The sequence below is a fragment of the Corvus moneduloides genome, chromosome 2, assembly GCF_009650955.1.
Source record: "Corvus moneduloides isolate bCorMon1 chromosome 2, bCorMon1.pri, whole genome shotgun sequence".
Taxonomy (NCBI): Eukaryota; Metazoa; Chordata; class Aves; order Passeriformes; family Corvidae; genus Corvus; species Corvus moneduloides.
In genome coordinates, this window is record NC_045477.1 from 98,737,161 (window position 1) to 98,756,591 (window position 19,431).

At 41.3% G+C, this 19,431-nt stretch overlaps 1 protein-coding gene across 9 annotated transcripts in view; it reads right to left on the reverse strand.

Annotated features, from left to right (window-relative positions):
• Positions 1-4: 4 nt before the first annotated feature.
• NAXD (NAD(P)HX dehydratase) overlaps positions 5-19,431 on the reverse strand; it is a 52,400-nt gene continuing 32,973 nt past the window's right edge. For 6 of the 9 annotated variants that reach the window (XM_032100556.1, XM_032100561.1, XM_032100560.1 and 3 more), the window contains 5 exons: positions 14,138-14,188; positions 13,952-14,056; positions 13,468-13,588; positions 4,808-4,928; positions 5-2,282 (listed from right to left, as the gene is read on the reverse strand). In XM_032100556.1, the coding sequence (XP_031956447.1) occupies positions 2,132-2,282; positions 4,808-4,928; positions 13,468-13,588; positions 13,952-14,056; positions 14,138-14,188 (549 nt within the window). In that variant the 3' untranslated portion in view covers positions 5-2,131. Of the gene's footprint in view, positions 2,283-4,807; positions 4,929-5,135; positions 5,299-10,381; positions 10,502-13,467; positions 13,589-13,951; positions 14,057-14,137; positions 14,189-19,431 lie in introns of those variants that run through there. The other 3 variants (XR_004238433.1, XR_004238432.1, XM_032100557.1) reach the window with 3 other exon arrangements.

Below are 19,431 nucleotides of genomic sequence, written 5' to 3' on the forward strand. Positions count from 1 at the left end.
CCAGTCAGTTTGCTATTATTTTTATTTCCTACCAAAAGAAACTGCTACATTTCCAGAATGTTTAAAAATTGTAACAATTTGTATACATTAGTGAATAACAGAGTTACAACTTCTGTGTAGTTTTAAAACCAACACGGCATGTTGAAATCTGTACTGAGCTGTTAATTGGTTGAATTCACTTACAAATGTCATTTAGATTACAATACCACTGATGTTCTAATTACAAGAAAAAATTGCTTATTTTAAAGGAAAGGCAGTAGCTGTTTTAAAATCAGTTTTAACTTTCTGATTTCATTTAAAAGTAGTCAGGTTTCTCAAATACATTTAAGGGGAGGAAATAATAGCTTAAGTTTGCCCAAAGTTGTAGACAGTTTACAAAACTGCTTAAATTAAACACTAAAACTTCATCTCTGAAGAGTAGTCTGTGAACCCTCATAGAGCAACACAAGCAAACACTTAAAATCCTATTTAAAAAATAGGTAACTGGTTTAAAAAGAAAAAATGCATCAGGGTGAGGTAGTAGTCACAGTGCATCCAGAAATACCAACTCTAAGGGCTGAAGGGAAATACTTGGAGTAGCCTTTCTGATTCCAGGTGCTTTCTGCAGGCAGCTCTTGCAGGGAATGAGAACACAGTGTGACTCGTCTGTGAAACACCACAGTCAAGCTGCGAGCACTGCAAGAGTGGCTGTGCTGAACAGGCAACATCTGCTGCAGTAACCGGACGCGTTAATGTGCTTGTTCCGGCGCTTTAATGAGCAGGAACACTTGGAGCTGGATTGGAAGTTCAAGGGCAATACCCACTTAAATTTTCTTTGCATGAACTTGCCTCCCTCTCCACTGTGGTTTAGTCCCCACAAGCTTTGACTAGATCTCCAAAAATTTAAGGAATGGTCCTGTGCAAAATCCCACAAAGTTCTGCTTTACACCTAACGCTTGCCTGCTCTGCCAGTGCACCAGAGTGGTGTGGCCTTGACAGTGTCTGTCTGTCCTGCAAAGATCAAGCAAAAGCCTCTATGCTTTTTGCTCTAAAAACTCCTGCTTTCTGCAGTACTAAGTACTGCACCTGAAGCTCAAACACCGACCACCCTTTTTCTGTTCCTGCCTTTGACTTGCAGCGTACGCTGCCTGCACACCGCTAATGAAGGTACAGGTACTTGCCGTGGGCTGCCTTTTGTTCCTTCAACTTGTATTCCCGCTGGCTCATCACTTCCCACCTACGGATCTGTGTGCTGGTCTGCTCTGAGCTCTAACCCAGCAGGCAACTGGAGTTTTAGCAGCACTTAACTCTTCCATGATCACTGAGAGCTGAACCAGTTCTGCTGGGTATCACCGAGTTTCTTGCGCCGCCTAGTACCTCTCCAAATGATAATTTCACAAGTTCATAGTATCCAGTTCCAGATGAAGTCAAGACCAGAAAAAGAAACAGGAATTTATTTCTTTTTCAGGTGAGCCTAATTATTGTTTAATGAATTTTACTGCTAAGATGCCTATAGGTATCTTCATTCTGCCAAGGGGGAACCTTTTAAAAAAGTAACACAAGAAGACATTACAGGAAGGGGTGCCTTGTCCAAGTGAATGCTGCCTCTGGGACTGGGAATGGGAAAAGGCAACTAATTACATTCAAAATCTACAGCAACTCTCATGCATTCCCTTTCCAAAGAGGCTTACTTCTTGCTTCTTACTATACTAGCGTGGCAAAAAATGAAGTGCAATAGCTAATTCTAGACAGAGGGTCTAAGAATGACAAGTGACAACCTTGGTGCAATCCAAGAAATTCAGTTGAGCTGGTGGAAGAATTTTATCTAAATATCAAGTGCATTTTTTTGCTCTTCACACTTTAGTTATTGCTCAATAACTATCAAAAAGAACAGGAATACTTTCAGTTTAGTTTTATTATATTATAACGGATCTGCAACTACAGCTTATTTCAGCCAAAACATTTTTGTATCCCAAACTCTTAAAAAATATCTACATTAATCATATTTTCTATTCTTAAAAATAAAAAATATCTACCTAACATACCAATGCTGCTACAGCACTTGAAAGGGTGCATTATGTAAATTCTACGGTACATGTAATTACTCTTGCAGTCACTGTTCTTCCTTTTCTTCTTCTCTGCTGTTTTGGCTTCAGGTTTCAAAAAGTTTGTTAAAAGCTGTTCCAACTTCTGAAACCATGTCAGAGGCTGTCATTGAACGTCCGAATTTTTGAAAGGCTTGGTGGTTAGACTGCCTCGTGAGAGAGCAAGCTCCAAATGCAGCCACTAGAAAGGGATTTTGACTGAAAGGAAAAAACCAAAAAACAACATTATAAAGAGAATACAAACACTTCTGTGCAATTTATAAGGTGGTGGACATAATCTTTGTACTCGTAAATGTTGGTCAGCATTACCAGGAAGGCCTCTTAGGCAAACACCTTCTCAGACTCTTGCACTGCAGAGCATCTTTGAACTTTTTTTAACAAATGCTTCCCTACCCATGGCACAGCATGTGACTGAGTGAGAAACACCACCAGGGCCAAAGCATGCAAAAGGACAACACAGGCTTAAAAAGTGGGTAAGGTGTTCCATGTCTAGCTTTACTGATGTGAAGATTCTTTCCTTCAGAGGAAGACCGAAGTCTCACCTGACAGCCTTTCAAGCCCCTTTTCTCTCCACTCACTGGGTAATTCCATTTAGTTTTGTCTTGCAGGGGTGGGGGAAGGTCTTGGGGATGCAGACAAGAGATGGATGTTTTTCAACAGGGCCATAATGACTGCTCCAGGGCTTTCATTAGATCAGCTTAGAAGGGGTACAGTGGCAGGTGAAGACCCCAACACAAATTAAGGCACACTGCTGAAATGCCTCCTACACACTTACGAACTGCACAAGAGAGTGGACCCAGAACAGAACTCTCTCTAATGCTGAGCCTTGCCTTGAGAAGCCAGCACAGTCCAGAGCCAGCTCCAGCTGCCACCTCCAGAGCACCTTTTCACAGGCTGGGCCATGGGAGTCACTTCTGCTGCCTTAAAACAGAAAACGACTGCAGAATAGTTCAGCAGCCAGAGCTGCACTCCAGGTTCTGGCTGATCAAAAACCTCACAAAGCTCAGTCTCAGCCGAGCATTGCTGCCTGGCAGACACTAAGGACCTCGTGACTCCTCTGCCAAGTGAGAGTTTTGGGAAGAATCCCAATGTAAAACACAGGCAAAGCAGGACATGACTTTACAATTAGGTGTTACCTAAGCAGAATTTCCATGCACTCATCAAGGTGCAGGAGTATTCAAGCAACCTTGAGACTTAATCTTGGATGCCCAAATACTGCTCTGAAACAAGAGCTGTGCACAGGCTCCTTGGCTCAAGACAGCTAAAGCACCATACTCCAAAGGCATCAGCATCCTCTCTACTTTAAGTGAGGAACCCTACCTACTGTACCAGTAGCACCCCTGAGAGCCAGTGCAATCTCAGTGTTTGAAAATCCCTCTGTACAGACCCTCTGTGAAATGCCAGAGCCAGGCACAAACTGGAAGGACTGGCTGGATTGCCTACAGTGCCGTCTCCAAGCAGATGCCCTGACTCACTGAACCCAAAAAGCTCCTTCTTTCCTGCAACACACGAGGTAGGCAGGATTGGTACAGCAGGTGCCTGTGAAGGGTCACCTTAACACCACTGCAGGAGACACAATGCATCGCTGATGCCAATTACACTTTCCCTTCATCTATAAAATAAAGGCGTTTCCGAGCAAGCTGTTTAGAAAAGCCATAGGAGCGCAAGTCAGGAGAGCCTGGAGAACACATGCTGTGTTTGCTAATCTTTCCAACAATTTAACACTGCTGTGCTGTACCCCATGCAAAAATGAAGTCACTCTTTTAAGGACTTAAAACAGAATTCCCCCTTTAGTGGCAGCTACAACTTCAGATACCCAGAATGACAAAGGAAACCAAGATTGTGTATGTTAGATTTCAGAATTCCGAAGTCTGGTTCAACTGGTCCCTCATTCCCCCCGGGGTACCTCATGCAGTGTCCCTGTGGTAACACAGGCACAGGCTGGATAACTCCCATGCACATCTGATACTGTGCACCTGCATGCAGCATCCCAAAGACTACAGAAGGTCTCCACCCCTCAAGCTTCCAGAACTCATTACTTACTGAGAAGAGAGACTGTTAACTCCCTCACTGCTTATGCTCCTTTCAACTTTATTTAAAGCTGCTGCTTTCACAGAAAGACTCCATGACTACCTGGGCCAGCTAGTGTGGCAGGAATTGACATAATTTAACTAAGCAGCCAACAGCCATCTGCATGGCTGCTTTATGTACAACCAAAGTGGACTGCCATTTGGCTTTATAAGAATTACTCTCTTTGAAACTGTATTTTATTTGCAAGTTTCAAAATACCTGCCCCACTGAATTACTCAGGCACAATGCAGGACAATTCACCAAAACAGAAATAACAAAGGCAAACAACATGTCTTTTGAATTACAGAGATGCTACTGCCAATGACCACCACTTATTTATCCTTCATACTTTCTGTCTACATTCAATTGTTTTGAAAACACCTACCTCATACATAAATATCCTTGCAAACAGATCCAGAGGCTGTTCTTCTGCCCCAGACTTGGGAGATGTTAGATTACTGAAGGGTTTGTCTTATTAAAATTATTACTGTTATGTAGACTGCTCTAGAACACCTTTACACTTTTAAAAAGTACACGGATACCTTCTTACCAAAACCTCCAATTTCATTTGGAAATTCACATAGCAGGTCTACAACAGTTGCCACAGGTGAACACAGACTCACAGCAATTAAGTTATTAATTAATATTCATACCCATTTGTTTTTTCAGCTCCAGCAACAAATGCCCAGTGTGCCAAGACTCCAAGAGAACCAGAAAGGAGGTCCCCCTGTCCACCACATCTCCGGCTGCTTCCTTCGTGACTGCACACAAGTACTATGAACAGACAAACCAAAAACAAAGTCATGTGCTTTTCCCCCTCCATTTACAGTGACAGCACTGCAGCTGCAAGGGTGACCCTGTGAGGCACACGGCAACTCATAGTTGAGAGACTTAACACAGGCAGTAGAATACGATGAAATACACTACTCTTAAAAAAAAAATAAATTGCATTAACATTTTTAAAAATACTTTTTTCATTACCTTTTAATCCTTTGCAAATAACATTGCACAATGTGCATGCTTTCTCCACTTCACTCAGGCTGCACAGGTGAGTTTAGTTATTCACATGTCATAATGAGCCATCACCCCAAACTGGACCGGGTCCCTCACAAAGTCATTGCACAAACACAACTCTTCAGCGTCTCTGAGTTTGCAAATATAAACCAAGGTGTTTACAAAAAGCAAATGCAATACAGGACTAAAATCTCACATGTTCTACCACGTCCATCATGAAAATACTTTATTGAAACAGCCTTTTCCTTAGGCTTTGTAAAAACCACATGCAAGACAGATTCGTTTTTTTCTGCCAATAAACTGTGTCTCACCATCCGTGTATGTTTCTGTCAGCAGTGTCACTGTGGATAGACTGTGTCAGGGTATCAGATGTTACATTTCTATTTTAAATACACAAAGGACCTTGGTCAAATTGATCTCTTTGTGCAGCTTTAACTATGAAAAACACGCAAATGGTTTCACTACATTTAACTCCTTTGTTATCCACTCTCAACAAGTCCAAGCAAGAAGCCTAGAGGACATATAAGGCATACAAAAAGAAAACAGCATCAATTCTGCTCCCCTTTACCATACTCTCTTGTGGGTATGTACCTAGCCCTTAGCTTCTTTTTTTTGCTTGGCTCTTAAAAAAACCCCAGGACAGATTTATTTTCCTCTCCTAGGAGAATGGAAGAGCTGGCAGAATCATGACTGGCCAAGTGGTGATCCTTAGCATCTCCACTCAGCTACTGCAGGATTCAGGACTGTGCACACAATCACTTCTGTGCTGCTGAGCATGCCAAATGTACAAGCAAAGGATAAAGCAAGACCAGGCATTGCTTGGGCAACAGCTCTTACCTCAAGCCTGGGCTGGGTTTCTCCAAACTGTATAAACAGAGCAGCCCAGGTGTTTTAGAGGGAGTACTGTCCATATTTTTAACATTTATAACCATTTTTATCTTTCAAACTAATGGAAAAAATTTACACAGAACTGAAGGACTTGCAGATACATCTTCCTAAATAGCAAATGGTAAAAAACTACATAATGCCAATGAACCCCTTCCAGTTCATTATGTGCAGCAGCGAAGAATTGCACTTCGCTCCCATTTCCTACCGATTCTTGCAGCGGTAATTGCGGGGCTCACGAGGCCAGGCAGTTGTGCGTGTTTGCTGCCACTGAGAGGGCAAAGATTCATTAGTCACCACGAGCACAGCACACACCACTGCAGCCTTGCCAGCAGTTCATTTTCCCAATCACTCTTCTCCCCTTCCCCCTCCCCCTCTCAAATTAAGATTCTGGATGTGTTTCTCAGTGAGCAGTAGCTAATGTCAAATTTCACAAGTGTAATGCCCTTCTGAGTTAGCTATCTGAAGAAGGTATGCCCTTTCAGGTGGCACGATTTATTCTCAGTTTTATTTTAAATACAGTGCTTTGGAGAAATTATCTCTAATTCTACTACTTTGAAGATGCTATCTCACCAGATTTTCACTTTGAGGGCTTGAACTCCTGGCAGGAGGCAGGATGGAAATCCTCTGTTCAAAAGCTTTGGGGCCTTCTGACTGACAGCTGAGCACAAGCCCCTGCTTATTAGCTGCATGTCACCATCTGCCACTATTCTGTAGCCCCACAACCTTCCAGTCATTTTTGAGCTGTACAGGAAAGCAAGATCTCCTCAAACTAGGCCAATTATAATACTCTGCTAAATTTACCAAAAAAAAAAAAAAAAAAAAAAAAGAAGTGGTCTTTTGTTTGTGGTTTTAAAAAGTAAGTCTCAAATATGTGCAGACTACTTCACAGGCAACAACAAAAGCAGACCTTTGTATTCTGCACACAGATGCTGGAAAACAAATCCATGGAATACCTTCAAAGAAGCAGAACTAGAGGAAATTCACTGGAATGAGGAGGGAAAGATATAACACACAATTCTTGTGCAGAGGCTTGGTTGATCAAAGAACATCTCAAAATAAAAGGATGATGAACATGACAACAGGCAATGGGAAAAGGATTTAAAAACATCTCTGAATTACAGTCATTATTAAAAGCTTTTAAAATATAAGAAGGAATCCCACAGTGGCATCAAGACAAACCAGCACACTGCCAAACCAACACAGGATGCTTTTCCCAGCCTTTTCCTAGAACAACAAAATAAAACTGCCGTCTTCACGCTCCCCGAGTGCAACATCCCCCACTGAATGTCTGAGCCCTGCTGAGAAGACACTTCCAGCAGTTCTTTAAGGACCATGGGGCTGAAGCCTTTACGTTGCACTGAGCAGTCACAACCAGTGGCAATGTTACAAGGCCTCAGTTAGCTGGACATGGCTGAACAGTCAGCTATGATGCCGAGAAGGTGGGCAGTTCTATTCCCTGGAAACATGCACAGCACTCTATCTGCATGAGGATGAAGCTTTTTTTGATCTGTTGTTCAGTGAGGCTGCAGCATGTTCAGCTAGGGATGGGCATGTACACGGCTCTTGGAAGAGCTGAGGAGACCAAGATGACTGGATGCAGGACAACAAGGAAACTACAAAGACTGAAATCACCACCGTGTATCAATTTTGAAAAGGCAGCAGCCAGGGCCACTTAAGGTCAATTAGTCTGACACCAGTCCCGATCAAAACAACAGAGAGGTTCAGTTATAGCTCAACTGACAGAGTGTAAGAGACAGAAACACACAATTAATGCTGGCCAAGCTGGCTGTTAGAGCAGGGTGTCCAGTTCTGTTTTCTGATGGGTCTGGGCAACCAAATCTGACGTCATTACTTCTCAAGGTGATGAATCAAAAAAACCCCACCTCAGTATAAGTAGCAGACAGTTTTTAAATGAAAACTGATTTATGCCAAGTAACTCTCAGGGGAAAAAAAACCTACCCAACTCCCTAGCACTTATCCATGCAGCACACATATACTATCAGAAGAAAAGGCTAGATGAAATAAGTGTCATCACTGAAGAAATGCCTGCAAGGAGATCTGCTAGAGTCAGAAAAACCACAGTCCTATTCAACAGTTTCAACACAGTCTCAGCAAGTAAACATCACATAAATACCACCAGAGCTTTAGGCAGCAAATACAACACGTATTTGCTCACATATAATCACACAGATTCCTTATGTACCTAAATCCATGGAAGTAATTTGTACTGAAATGAGTGCAGCAGAAACAAAAAATTGAAGGCTGTCATACTGACAGAATACTGGAAAGTAGAAATTCAAGAGTTTTAGGCTCCAAACAATTCAAATCTTTGCCCCAGGCTTTCTGGGTCACTATGGCCAAGTCATTTAGTAGTGCTATGTTTAATATATTTCAGGCCATAAAATATTCTCAAGAAGGGCTGAAAAGGGAGTGATGGCAAGATACACATTAATATTTGTGAAAGCATTCAGACCATGGTGTCACACTTAGCTGTATCATTGCCAAGTTTTAAGCTGAAAAACTCCCAGCCCAAATTTTGCTGCTGCCAAAAGCCCAGAAGAATGACCTATTTATGAGTATTGTGTACTTAATTAAAAAAACAAAACCACAACATTCTGTTATGTAAATGAAAATAGCTGTCCTCTCTTTGAATGAAAAAAATCAGAATGCAGTAGTTTTGCTGACCTCAAGCACTACAAGTTAACTTGGAAGCACAGATTTTGATGTGGTTGTATGCAGGCAGCACCATTTGCAATGCCAGCTCCTAGACACATCACAGTCAGAAAACCAAAGTAGTAGAAAAGGCAGTGTGTGTCTGCTTGTTCCTGACCCACCATGTTCACCCAGTAATGAAAAAAAGAAATGAATCTCTGGGGTGGCTTTTACTGCTGCATTTAGAGCACACCATGTGAAATATGGTATAGTTTAGTTCTGATGATGGTCAGAAGGCTGAAGAGCCTCTGTGAAATATAACATTTATTGAGACTGCAGACTGAAAGACTGGAGATTTAAATTTAGCTCCTGAATCTCAGACATCCTGAACAAATTCCTTGCACTTGTTTTCCTCTTACAGAGGAGGAGTATTACACTCACCCTAATGTGGTCAGGAATCAATGTATGAAACATGACCATTTGAACTTCTGATATGACCCAACTGGATCGGATCAGCTAACAACAGCCACCCCACACAACAAACACACTCTAGTTTAATTAAAAGGTTTAAGATTTCCATTTTCTATGCAAATAATGTAGCTATCAAGGATCATTTTGCTCCATCAAATACAAGATTTAGACCTTTATCAGATTTTTAGTAAAATCTCTTACTAATATACATCTCTGACCTAGCATATACTTATACTAGTAAGAAATCTATCTTTTTCCTTTTGCAAGTTAGTTCACAAAAGCATGTAGCTGGAGATCATGGACTCCCAGAAACATGTCCCAGAGTGCATATAGACAGGGAAACCAAGTTTAGTGACTCTGGCTGGGGAAACAACTCAACTGGTGCGGAAAACGTAAGTTGGCTTTTATATAAAGGGTGCTTATACTTTTTTATTCCCTAATCACACTTTTAAAACTTAGATAAGTCCTTGAGTGCAAGATAGAGCAGGCAATTGAAGTTAGCCGAAAGTGACCCGAATTTTACACCAGTTCTGTTGGACAGGCACAGGAGCCAGGGGCCAGGTGAACAGTGCCAGGGAGAAGCTGGCTGGGCTGCAGGTGCCATAGACCCCACAGTGGCACCAGGGACAGGAACCATCACCTTCCCATTTTGCTCATTCTGCAGAAGCAGGACTGGAGACAAAGGTGCTGCCTCTCAGTTAAAAATCTCGGTGAGTTTTGCTCAGCAGCTGTGAGTGAGCCAGGCAGTGACAAGCACTGAATAGATTCCTTTTTCCAGCTGTGTAGGGAGATGAATGGCTGGAATTAGAAGTAGTGCTTGGGGACTTATGGCAAGAGTTGGATTTTTACCCCATAGTCAGTACTCAGTATTCTGCCTCACATACTTCCTTGCTTCTCTTCACCATGGCTGCAGCTGAGCAACTGGAGAGAAACCAAATTTGGCTACTGGTTCTTGGGAAAAGTAACAGGATGGTTCCCATAAAAGCCTGCCTTTTGGAAGGTAAGAGGGTCAAACACAGAAAAGCTCATTATAATGCTTAAAAATGAAAATTCAAATCCTCTGATTCAAGGACCTAACCAAATTTTAAACATGTTAGGAACTAAGGCTGGTATAACCACACTTTATTATTGACCAGTTCTCCAAAGAATAATAAAAAAACAACCTTAGAGAGCTGTGCCATAGTGAATAAAAGCTGACTTACCTTTTACCCACAGGCTGAGTACTCATTCCTACCCTGGTCAGTGATGGCACTGATATCACCTACCAAGAGCATGGTGAAGCTCATCTTTGTAGAGCAGGGAATCAACAACTGTAGACCAAGCTATAATGTGAAATTGCAAAAGGAAAGAGAAAAGAGTATATAAAACTTAATTTAAAATCTTGGTGATTAAGTTTACAGGCCAGTCAGCAGCTCACTACTGAAATGGAGACAAATTTTAGAAAAACCTCCTTTATAGTGGAGGACTCCTACTGCTTTCACAGAGGCCAGTATGTGACTGAGGCCATAAGCAATCACCTGCACCAGCTAGTCTGGTCTGTGAAAACAAACCTCAGAGGTATCCAGACACTTCAAAGTTTGTGAATCCAGCAAAGTATCAGGTACACTGCTGTACCAGTTAATTTCTTTATCTATTAATAAAATCTTGTTTTGAATTTATTAAACTTCAGCTTCCAATCAGAATTGGAATCAGACCCTCTCTGTGTAGATTACAAAGCTTTTTGTTGAGAGTAATTCTTCACCAACACCTTATGCCAAATCACCCGGTAACTCTTTCTGTCTTCAGGTAACAGGAGTAAACTGTCTACTGCATTTCTTACAGACTCACGAATAAAAGTACTGTGAAAATAACCACTACAATCACTCTAAGCTATAAAGCATTCACAAACCCAATCTCCCCTACTGCAAAATTTGGCGTCTTCAAAAAGCCTTCCTTCCACAACAACTAAGCACAAAACACTGGAGTTGCATGGTTAAGTTTGCAATTTCTCAATTTCTGTTTCCCCTGGAGAGCACTGAGACTTACTTTATTTTTCCCCCCCTAGACAGCACACGTGCAGTATATTCCCAAAGGAGAAAGTTTAAAAGTACTGTAAGCAAACTACAGCGACAGTATGCTGAACACAGGAGGTCAAGCAGGAAATGCCTAGTAGATAGGGCTTAAGCACTGCAAACGGATGATGACATGATAAATAAAAGGCAAAAGGAGTACACAGATCTTTTCATAATGTTTGATTGTGCTCAGAGGACATTGGCCTGATCCAATAATCTGGATTTCCCTCAAACTGGAATCATGATGTATGTAGTCTTAGCTGCAAAAAAAATGATAACAGATCAAAAGAAGAGACAGAAGAAAAATAAGAGCAAAAAACCTGGGAAAGAATTCAAGGTCAGTGACATGGCAACATACTCCATGTTGTGGCACAGAGCACACAGTAGAATCTCCTTTCTCAATGTAATTTTGCATTTGAGAAACTAAATGACCAGCAGACTAGGCCCAAAGAACACTATTGTTAAAAGGAAGCTGAAGTCTGTAGTTTCTGCAAAATTCTCAGGAACATTCTTGAAAGTCATGCAAACTCTACAAACAGTTTTTGTAACAGACATTATAACCTGCTTTCTTAGCTCAGCAATGCTGCCTGTAATGTCTGTAATCCAACAAAGCATCAGTGATAGTACCAAGGTAAGAACAAGAAAGTAGCCTATAGCTGGACATCAATCAACTGCTATAAAGGCACAGAACTGTTTTTTATTTCAAAACAAAAGCCACTCCACTAATAGAAAAAAATATCAGAACACAACAGAGACAAAGAACAAGGTGGGGGGAAAAAATAAAACCAATAAAAAACCCCAAAAGCACACAAGACATACATGAACTTGTGTCACATATGAACACTCAAAATTGAAACTGGAAAGAGCTTCAGCTGTTTTCTGGTTTTTTAATCCTGCATGACAAGAGATTCAATGGAGACAGTGTCCTGTTTCTCCAGCAGTTGTGGGGACACACTTATCTCAAGAGTTAATAGTTCAAAAGGAGAACAGAGATATACCAGATAATGTACTCAATCTATAAGCGCTCACCCAGTCTTCCCAATGTTCATTTAAAAAGCAACAATCCTGTATAAAAAGAACATTGTTGACATAAAAGCAGAGAAAGAAGACAACTACAGTGCTCTAAAGCTCTCCAGCTGGCATAAACTGAAGTCAAGACATTGTATCCTCCAGCAGAGTTCATCCACCCTTAAGCCTGGCCTGACTGTCCAAGGTTACAGATCAAGTCTGCTATGGGTGCAATATGACACAAGACTTCCTGTGGGGAAACCTGGGTACTATAAGAGGAAGGTCCTTTACCCCACAGATGTAACTATACTGCTTCCAGGTCCCAGCTGTTGCACAATCTGCTAGAGTATCTGCACTAATGGGGTATGTGGAAGGTGGCTCTGCACAAACCAGTCGTACTTATGACATCTGTTTTCTGTTATAAAAGACTTCCATGGCTCCCAGTAATGAAAAATTGACTGTATATACAAAACAGTTTTGAAGCAGCATAAACATTTATTAGAGATTAGCATTTCAAGTAATTAAAAGCAGAGCTGCTGCCTGTTATGTATGTGAAGTAAGACCATGCAGTCAAAATGTATCCATGGCACTTGTGAATAATTTTATACTGATCACAGTAAATCATCAGTATAAAAAGCACCAGACAAGCAGCTAATTTTATTAAGTATACTTTAAACCATATTGGTATGTGACTGTTATAGTGGCAATTAACCATATAATGGTTAATTTTTTAATTTGTCAGGGCTGCTGTACAAGTCATATACGTACATGTGAATCTGCAGCCCCATGATGGACAGACAGCACCAAGGAACTGAGCAGGTCATGAGCCTCAAGACATCTCCACTTTTCACACACACTGATACATGGTGAATATTGATACATTGGTTTGTATCAATTTAGCAATGACAGCTGCACTTACATAAACCACCTCAGCAAAGAACTTTCCAACAGTTCACAAAGATTAAATAATTAATTTCTCAATACCCGTGGAATGTAAAACATAATGTCATTTAAATGAGAAATGAAATTAGCAACTTTTGCCAGCAAATAAATGTAGTTGCACTCTTAAAATATAAATTTACACAAATCATCTAAAGGTGATCTGCAAAGGCAGCAATCCCTCCAACCTTCAGGGGAATACAGCCTATTGCTATACACTCTACTGGACTATGATTGAAAGCAAACAGAACAGAACAATCACATTGCTAAGAGCAGAAGGCTTCACTTACCTTTCTCTCCATCTGAAATAAGATCTCTTTCTCCCTTTTGCACAACTGTCAAATTCCCCATGGCTTGGCTGAGTCTTAATACACATCCATGATGATCACTACTGTCTACGGGGTCTCTAAGCTACAACACAAGAATTCCATACACAGTACATATTTTGCTACTACAACAACATATTCTAACACATGCTACTTACATACGCTTGGGGGGTGGGGGGGAAGGCAACATCATCAGTCTTCCCATGTATTTTTTTCTACACCCACTGCAGTGTTAAAAAATGCATGAGAATGGGTCTTCTTTAAAAAAGAGCTCTGTTTAAGAATATGCATTGTTGTGGCAATTATCCCATGGAATAAAACCCATAGAGTGCTTCCCTCACACATAAGAAACAGCACGTAACATTTAAGCCAGTAATAAGTTACTTATTTTCAAGACAAAAAGACTAAACTTGCACACACTTAAATACCAAAAAGGCAATCAGCTCACCATGGCTTCATACAGTCTGCTGAACTCCATGTAGTTTGGAGTAAGAATAGCTCGCTGGTAGCCTTGAATAAGAGAAGGCTGCTGGGAAATGAGCCACAGTCCATCCTGCAAAACACAGTAAGAAGAGCATTTACTGAATAGATTCTTAAATGTTAAACCACTGACTGAAATCAAGAAAATACTTACTGCATCAATAATGATAGGAATTCCTTTCACTTTCGATTTCTCTATAATACCCTGCAAAAAATGCAGATACTTTTAAGATGCTTGATAATTTCGATCTCTTAAGATACAAACCAAATATATACAATAAATCTGACCATGTAAGTTGTTTTTTACAAAGTGATAGAAAAAAATGTTATGTTCTGCAAACTAATGTAAAACCTTTTTGTAGCAGGTAATTTTACAGTCACAATGTTTTCTCCCTGGTTTAAGTGTCCACACAGCTGGTATGTGTATAGGGTACTCATGGCAAGGTTTTAGGAGGGGGAAGAGGGGCTACAGGACTTCTCTGAGAAGTTGCTGGAAGCTTCGCTCATGTCCAATAGAGCCAATGCCAGCCAGCTCCAAGACAGTCCTGCCACTGCTCAAGGCCAAGCCCAGCAGCGAGGTAGCATCTCTGGGATAATAGATTTAAAAAGGGGAAAAAGTTACTGTGCTGAAGCAATTGCAGCCAGAGAAGAGAGGAGTGAGAATATGTGAAAGCTACAGCCCTGCAGACGGACAGGTCAGTGAAGAAGGGAGAGGAGGTGTTCCAGGCTCTGGAGCAGTCCGTGGGGCAGTTCACGGTGAGGCAGCTGTGCCCATGCGGCCCGTGGAAATTCACAGGGGAGCAGAGATCCACCTGAAGCCTGTGGAGGACCCCACAGCAGAGAAGGTGGATGCCCAAAGGAGGCTGTGACCCCATGGAAAGCTTGCACTGAAACAGGCACCTGGCAGGACCTGTGGCCCCATGCAGAGAGGAGCCCACGCTTGAGCAGTCTGTTCTTGAAGGACTGCACCCCATGGGAAGACCCATGTTGGAGCAGTTTGCAAAGAAATGCAGTCCATGGGAAGTCCACTGGAGAAGTTTGTGGAGGACTGTCTCTTGTTGGAGGGGCCCCATGGTGGAACAAGGGAAGAATGTGGAGTCCTTCCCCAGAGGAGGAAAGAGCAGAAAAGACAACATGTGATGAACTGACCAGAGTCTCCATTTCCTGACCCCCTGCACCACTGAGAGAGGGGAAATACACAATTTTGGAGTTAAAATAAGCTTGGGAAGAAGAGGGCGGTGGAGAGAAGGTGTTTTTAGCATTTGGTTTTATTTCTCATTATCCTACTCTGATTTCATTTGTAATAAAACTCAGTTAAGCTCCCCAAGCTGAGTTTGTTGCACATACTTCAATGTAACAGTAACTGGTGAATGATCTCTCCTGTCCTTATCTTAACCCACAAGCCTCTGTTACATTTTCTGTCCCATCCAGCTGAGGAGGGGAGTGATAGAGAAGCTTTGGTGGGCACCCGGCATTCAGCCAGGGTCAACCCACCACAATATGCAAGCAAACAAGCAATCTCGCCCACTCTGCCTGCTGCAGGAGGCATGTAATGCCAACACAAGCCACACATAGTAAACATACATCTTCAATTAAAAACCCCAGAAAAACCCCAGTGAGTGCTGCCTTGATAGAAATCGGTGCGTAACTGTCAACACAAACTTCAGCTGCTTTGCGGCTCACAGTGCCACTGCAGTATTAGTTTATGCACAAACTGAGACAAGCAGTATGTATGATGTCATTTCACCCACGGTCCTGGAGGTTTTATGCTTGGAAAGCAAAACCAAGGTGGCCCAGACAACAGACCATTTGTAAGAGTGTTTTTTCAGCAAGCAGTATCTCCGAGCAGACTGCCTGCCCTTGTTCTCTTTCCTAACCCAGCAGCAGCAAGGACTGATCCTCAAGCTTTTTAACGAGCAGTGGCCGACAGTCAAGTTCTTTTCCGTGTCAGTTATTACCAACTCATCCTTGAAGCTGGGGGGTTTATCTTTTTCCTGTATAAGGTACCAGAGCATTGTATCCATCCAAAAGTCTGAGTACTTTTGAATGCTATTAACATCTTCAGGTTAGCTATCGTATGGCACTGAGCTTTACAGGTTAGCAAGACATGATGTAAAGAATAAGGAAGCAATTTTTAATTAATATTTAGGGTACTGAACATCTCTTTTCTCATACAGTGGTCAAACACCCACCTTGCTCCCTGTAAATTATTACACATGACATATACATATCCTTACAAACATTACTACCTGATTCTGGTTTTTCCAACACCAGTGGAAGATACTTCCCTTTTTTTTTTTTTGGGCAGTGTTTGCAATTTGGAAGCATGAGACTGAAACACCATCCACTGCTCCAAGCCTGAGGACTTGCCTCAACACACAGCTGTGGCTGCAGTAGAAGCTACTAGAGAATAGAAACCTTTCCTACACTTGCACAACTTGGGCTGTGTGTCAGACTGCTCGGTGCCCACCTCCTTTGAGATCCCTAGGGAATACCACAGTCTCCTCTTAGCTACTTGAATAATTTTGAACCAATTGCAAATTTTACACGACTCATACTGTTCAGCTACTACTGAATTATTCAAATTTATTAGTAAGTATACTTAACAGCTGTGTGAGGATGGAGTCTTAAAACACACCTAGAATTAACTGCGCCATTCTGAAAACCAGAGCGTCTTACTTTCAAAGCTTTTAAGGAATGTATGAGAGAATAATGTCTTCATTCATTCATGCTAATCTGCACAGATGTGCACAGCTCAGTTTTCCTTCACAGAAGCTGCACTGCTTTGCCCCTGCTGTGTTAAGTTCATTAGCAATTACGTTTAACTCGACTCACTTCGTAACAATGAAAAAAGGCTGTGGATCTAACAACCAGGTTTTGTGTTTTGCTCTGTATATTTTCCTTGTATACATGAATGTTATAGATACAACAGCCCAACTATTTTTGAACCATACTAAGCTCTTCTGATTAGATATCATAGGGTACTGAGACTCAGACCTCAGCAAGATCATCCTCCCCCAATCTTTGAAGAAACAAATACCTTTTACTTCGACCTGGTTTTCTAACTGGTTATAATTACAATATTTTGTACATTAGCAGCTTCACCAAACTCCTTCAGTACACTTAAAATGATTACTGCTCCACTTCCCACTAATATGAATCACCAGTTTATTCTAGTATGTCAGCTTCAGTAAGCCAGTCTTTCATGACACTTCATTTTCTAAAACTAAAAAAGATTCCCCCAACAGTCAGTAAGGAAGTCTGAAGGAAGACACCAGATCTCAGGAGTCCTTAGCCTTCCAAACTATTCTCTTAAATGCATTATGAGCAATCTAGGGAAGGAATTTTGCCAAAGTTCTGTTCCCAAAACAGCTAAGGTTTGGCAGATGCCGTTATTGTTTGGCCCCTTTTCATGTTTCCTCGTAATTGTCATCTTGGCTACTGGAATCTCTTGCTCTCTCCCAAATAAGCAATCTTGAAGATCCATTGTATACCAAAAGAATGTATGTATAAGATTTAAAAAAGTGGAAGTTACAAAGCATGACAGTGTATCTACAGGTAAATAGCATCTGGAAGGCCAGATCACTGGTACACTCCAGAGAAATAAGGCATTTTTTCCTAATCATGTTTTGAGTTCCTACATCTCTAGCACATCTGAAACATCCACCATACTGAAACATTTGACCTCTACTCTAAAGAGAAATTTCACCTTGCTAAGTAAAAGCTACCGGGCAAGCAACTTTTATTGTGCACTAAGTCTCTGAGGTATTGGTTTCTAATCTAACGTACTGAATGATCTTTGCTTGTTCTTTCTCTCCTTATAAAACAAATAATCCGGGGATACAAAGTAATTTGTCTTATTTAGAAAGCTCATTTTTGATTTAAAAAAATGCCAAACAGTACAAAACAAACAAACAAACAAAAGCCCCTATCGCATTTTCCTTTCCTCTTTGTTTCTTAAACCCAGACAGAAACTGCCTGGAGATAGACAAGGAACCTCAGAGAGGAAGTTCTGGGAAGGGAAGGGGTGACTTTGAAACTGTAATAAACAGTAAAGATCAGGGAACCCCTGTAAGACAGCCACACGTTTGAAGGACGCAACATTCACAGGAGACATCGCTTCCTACTGACTGTGGACAGCACCACTGGAGAGCAGCTCATCCCATGCAGCTTACACACCACATTCAGGGTGGGATGAATAGCCAACAGATATACCTGTCTCTCCTCAGCTACAGAGACACTTTACTGTTTTATTTTTAGACACCAAGAATTAGGTGAGATGAAGCCCACTTCTAAACACTCTACTTCTGCAGATACTGTATTAAAAAAACCCTTAAATATTTGCATTAAGATGAGTTTATGGCAATAATGGTAACATCTTCAGTGCAGAGTACTTTGTTCCTGGAAGCAAAAATCAATTTTCAGCTGTATTTGTACCTCAGTATTTGGCATGTATTTCTCTGGTTAATACCTGTAGATACAGAAGAACCTTCACTGTTAATTGCCCAATTACTACATCTCAGACTAACTCTGCTCTCAAACCAGAACCTATTTAACAGTTCCTGATAAGAATTCTATGTATGAGCAGAAACCATCTGTTCAGTTTTATCCAATGTAACAATTATTTCTATGGGAAAGGATTTAGAAGATAACACTGACAATTAAAAATATTAAGAAATGTCACTAGGACACAAAAGCTGAAATCCAAACACCAAAGACAAATGAACAGCAACACATAGGGATATCAATGATAAGCCCAAGACATCACCCCTTCCCTTCAAACAGCATTTTGAATATTAAGATTTTGAAGATCCTAGCTCCAGGATATCCCAGTGGACAATCTTTCTGTGCACAGAATTATTATACTACAACAGTGGTGGTTCAGCTTGGAGCAAGGAAGGAGCACTTCCTTCAGTTGATTCCTAAGCCCTCAAGGACATCCAAACCTGAAGCACTGGACTCACAAGGCAACCTTGGCACGAGTCACAAAGCAGAGGGGACAGATGAGAAGAAGAGGATGATACACTGTTCCCACCCAACCTTATGACCTACAGCCACACTGGCTAGCTAAGATATCAAAGTCTGAAATTTGGATCCTTCCTCTGCAATTCATAGCCAGGGCCAAAATTCAGTCTCTTACCCTTTCATATTGAGAGTCTTAATAATGGGGTTTGGGCAATCTCTTGCTAGACATATTCTTCTTTGTATCAGCTGGCTAAATACTTGGTAGTCCTCTGAAACCGTGACATTTGCATGAGAAAATGGAAAGAAGCGTCACCCCCTCTTATTAACATCAGTGATGATTAACTGTATTGCAAGACTGCATTACTCATGCTAGAACAAATCTGTAACAGGAGTTTCCTCTCCGAATAACAAGACCAAATCTGAAGCTTCTATCCTCATTATGCCAAAGAGGAAATTACCTGGGATTCACAAATCCCATGAAGA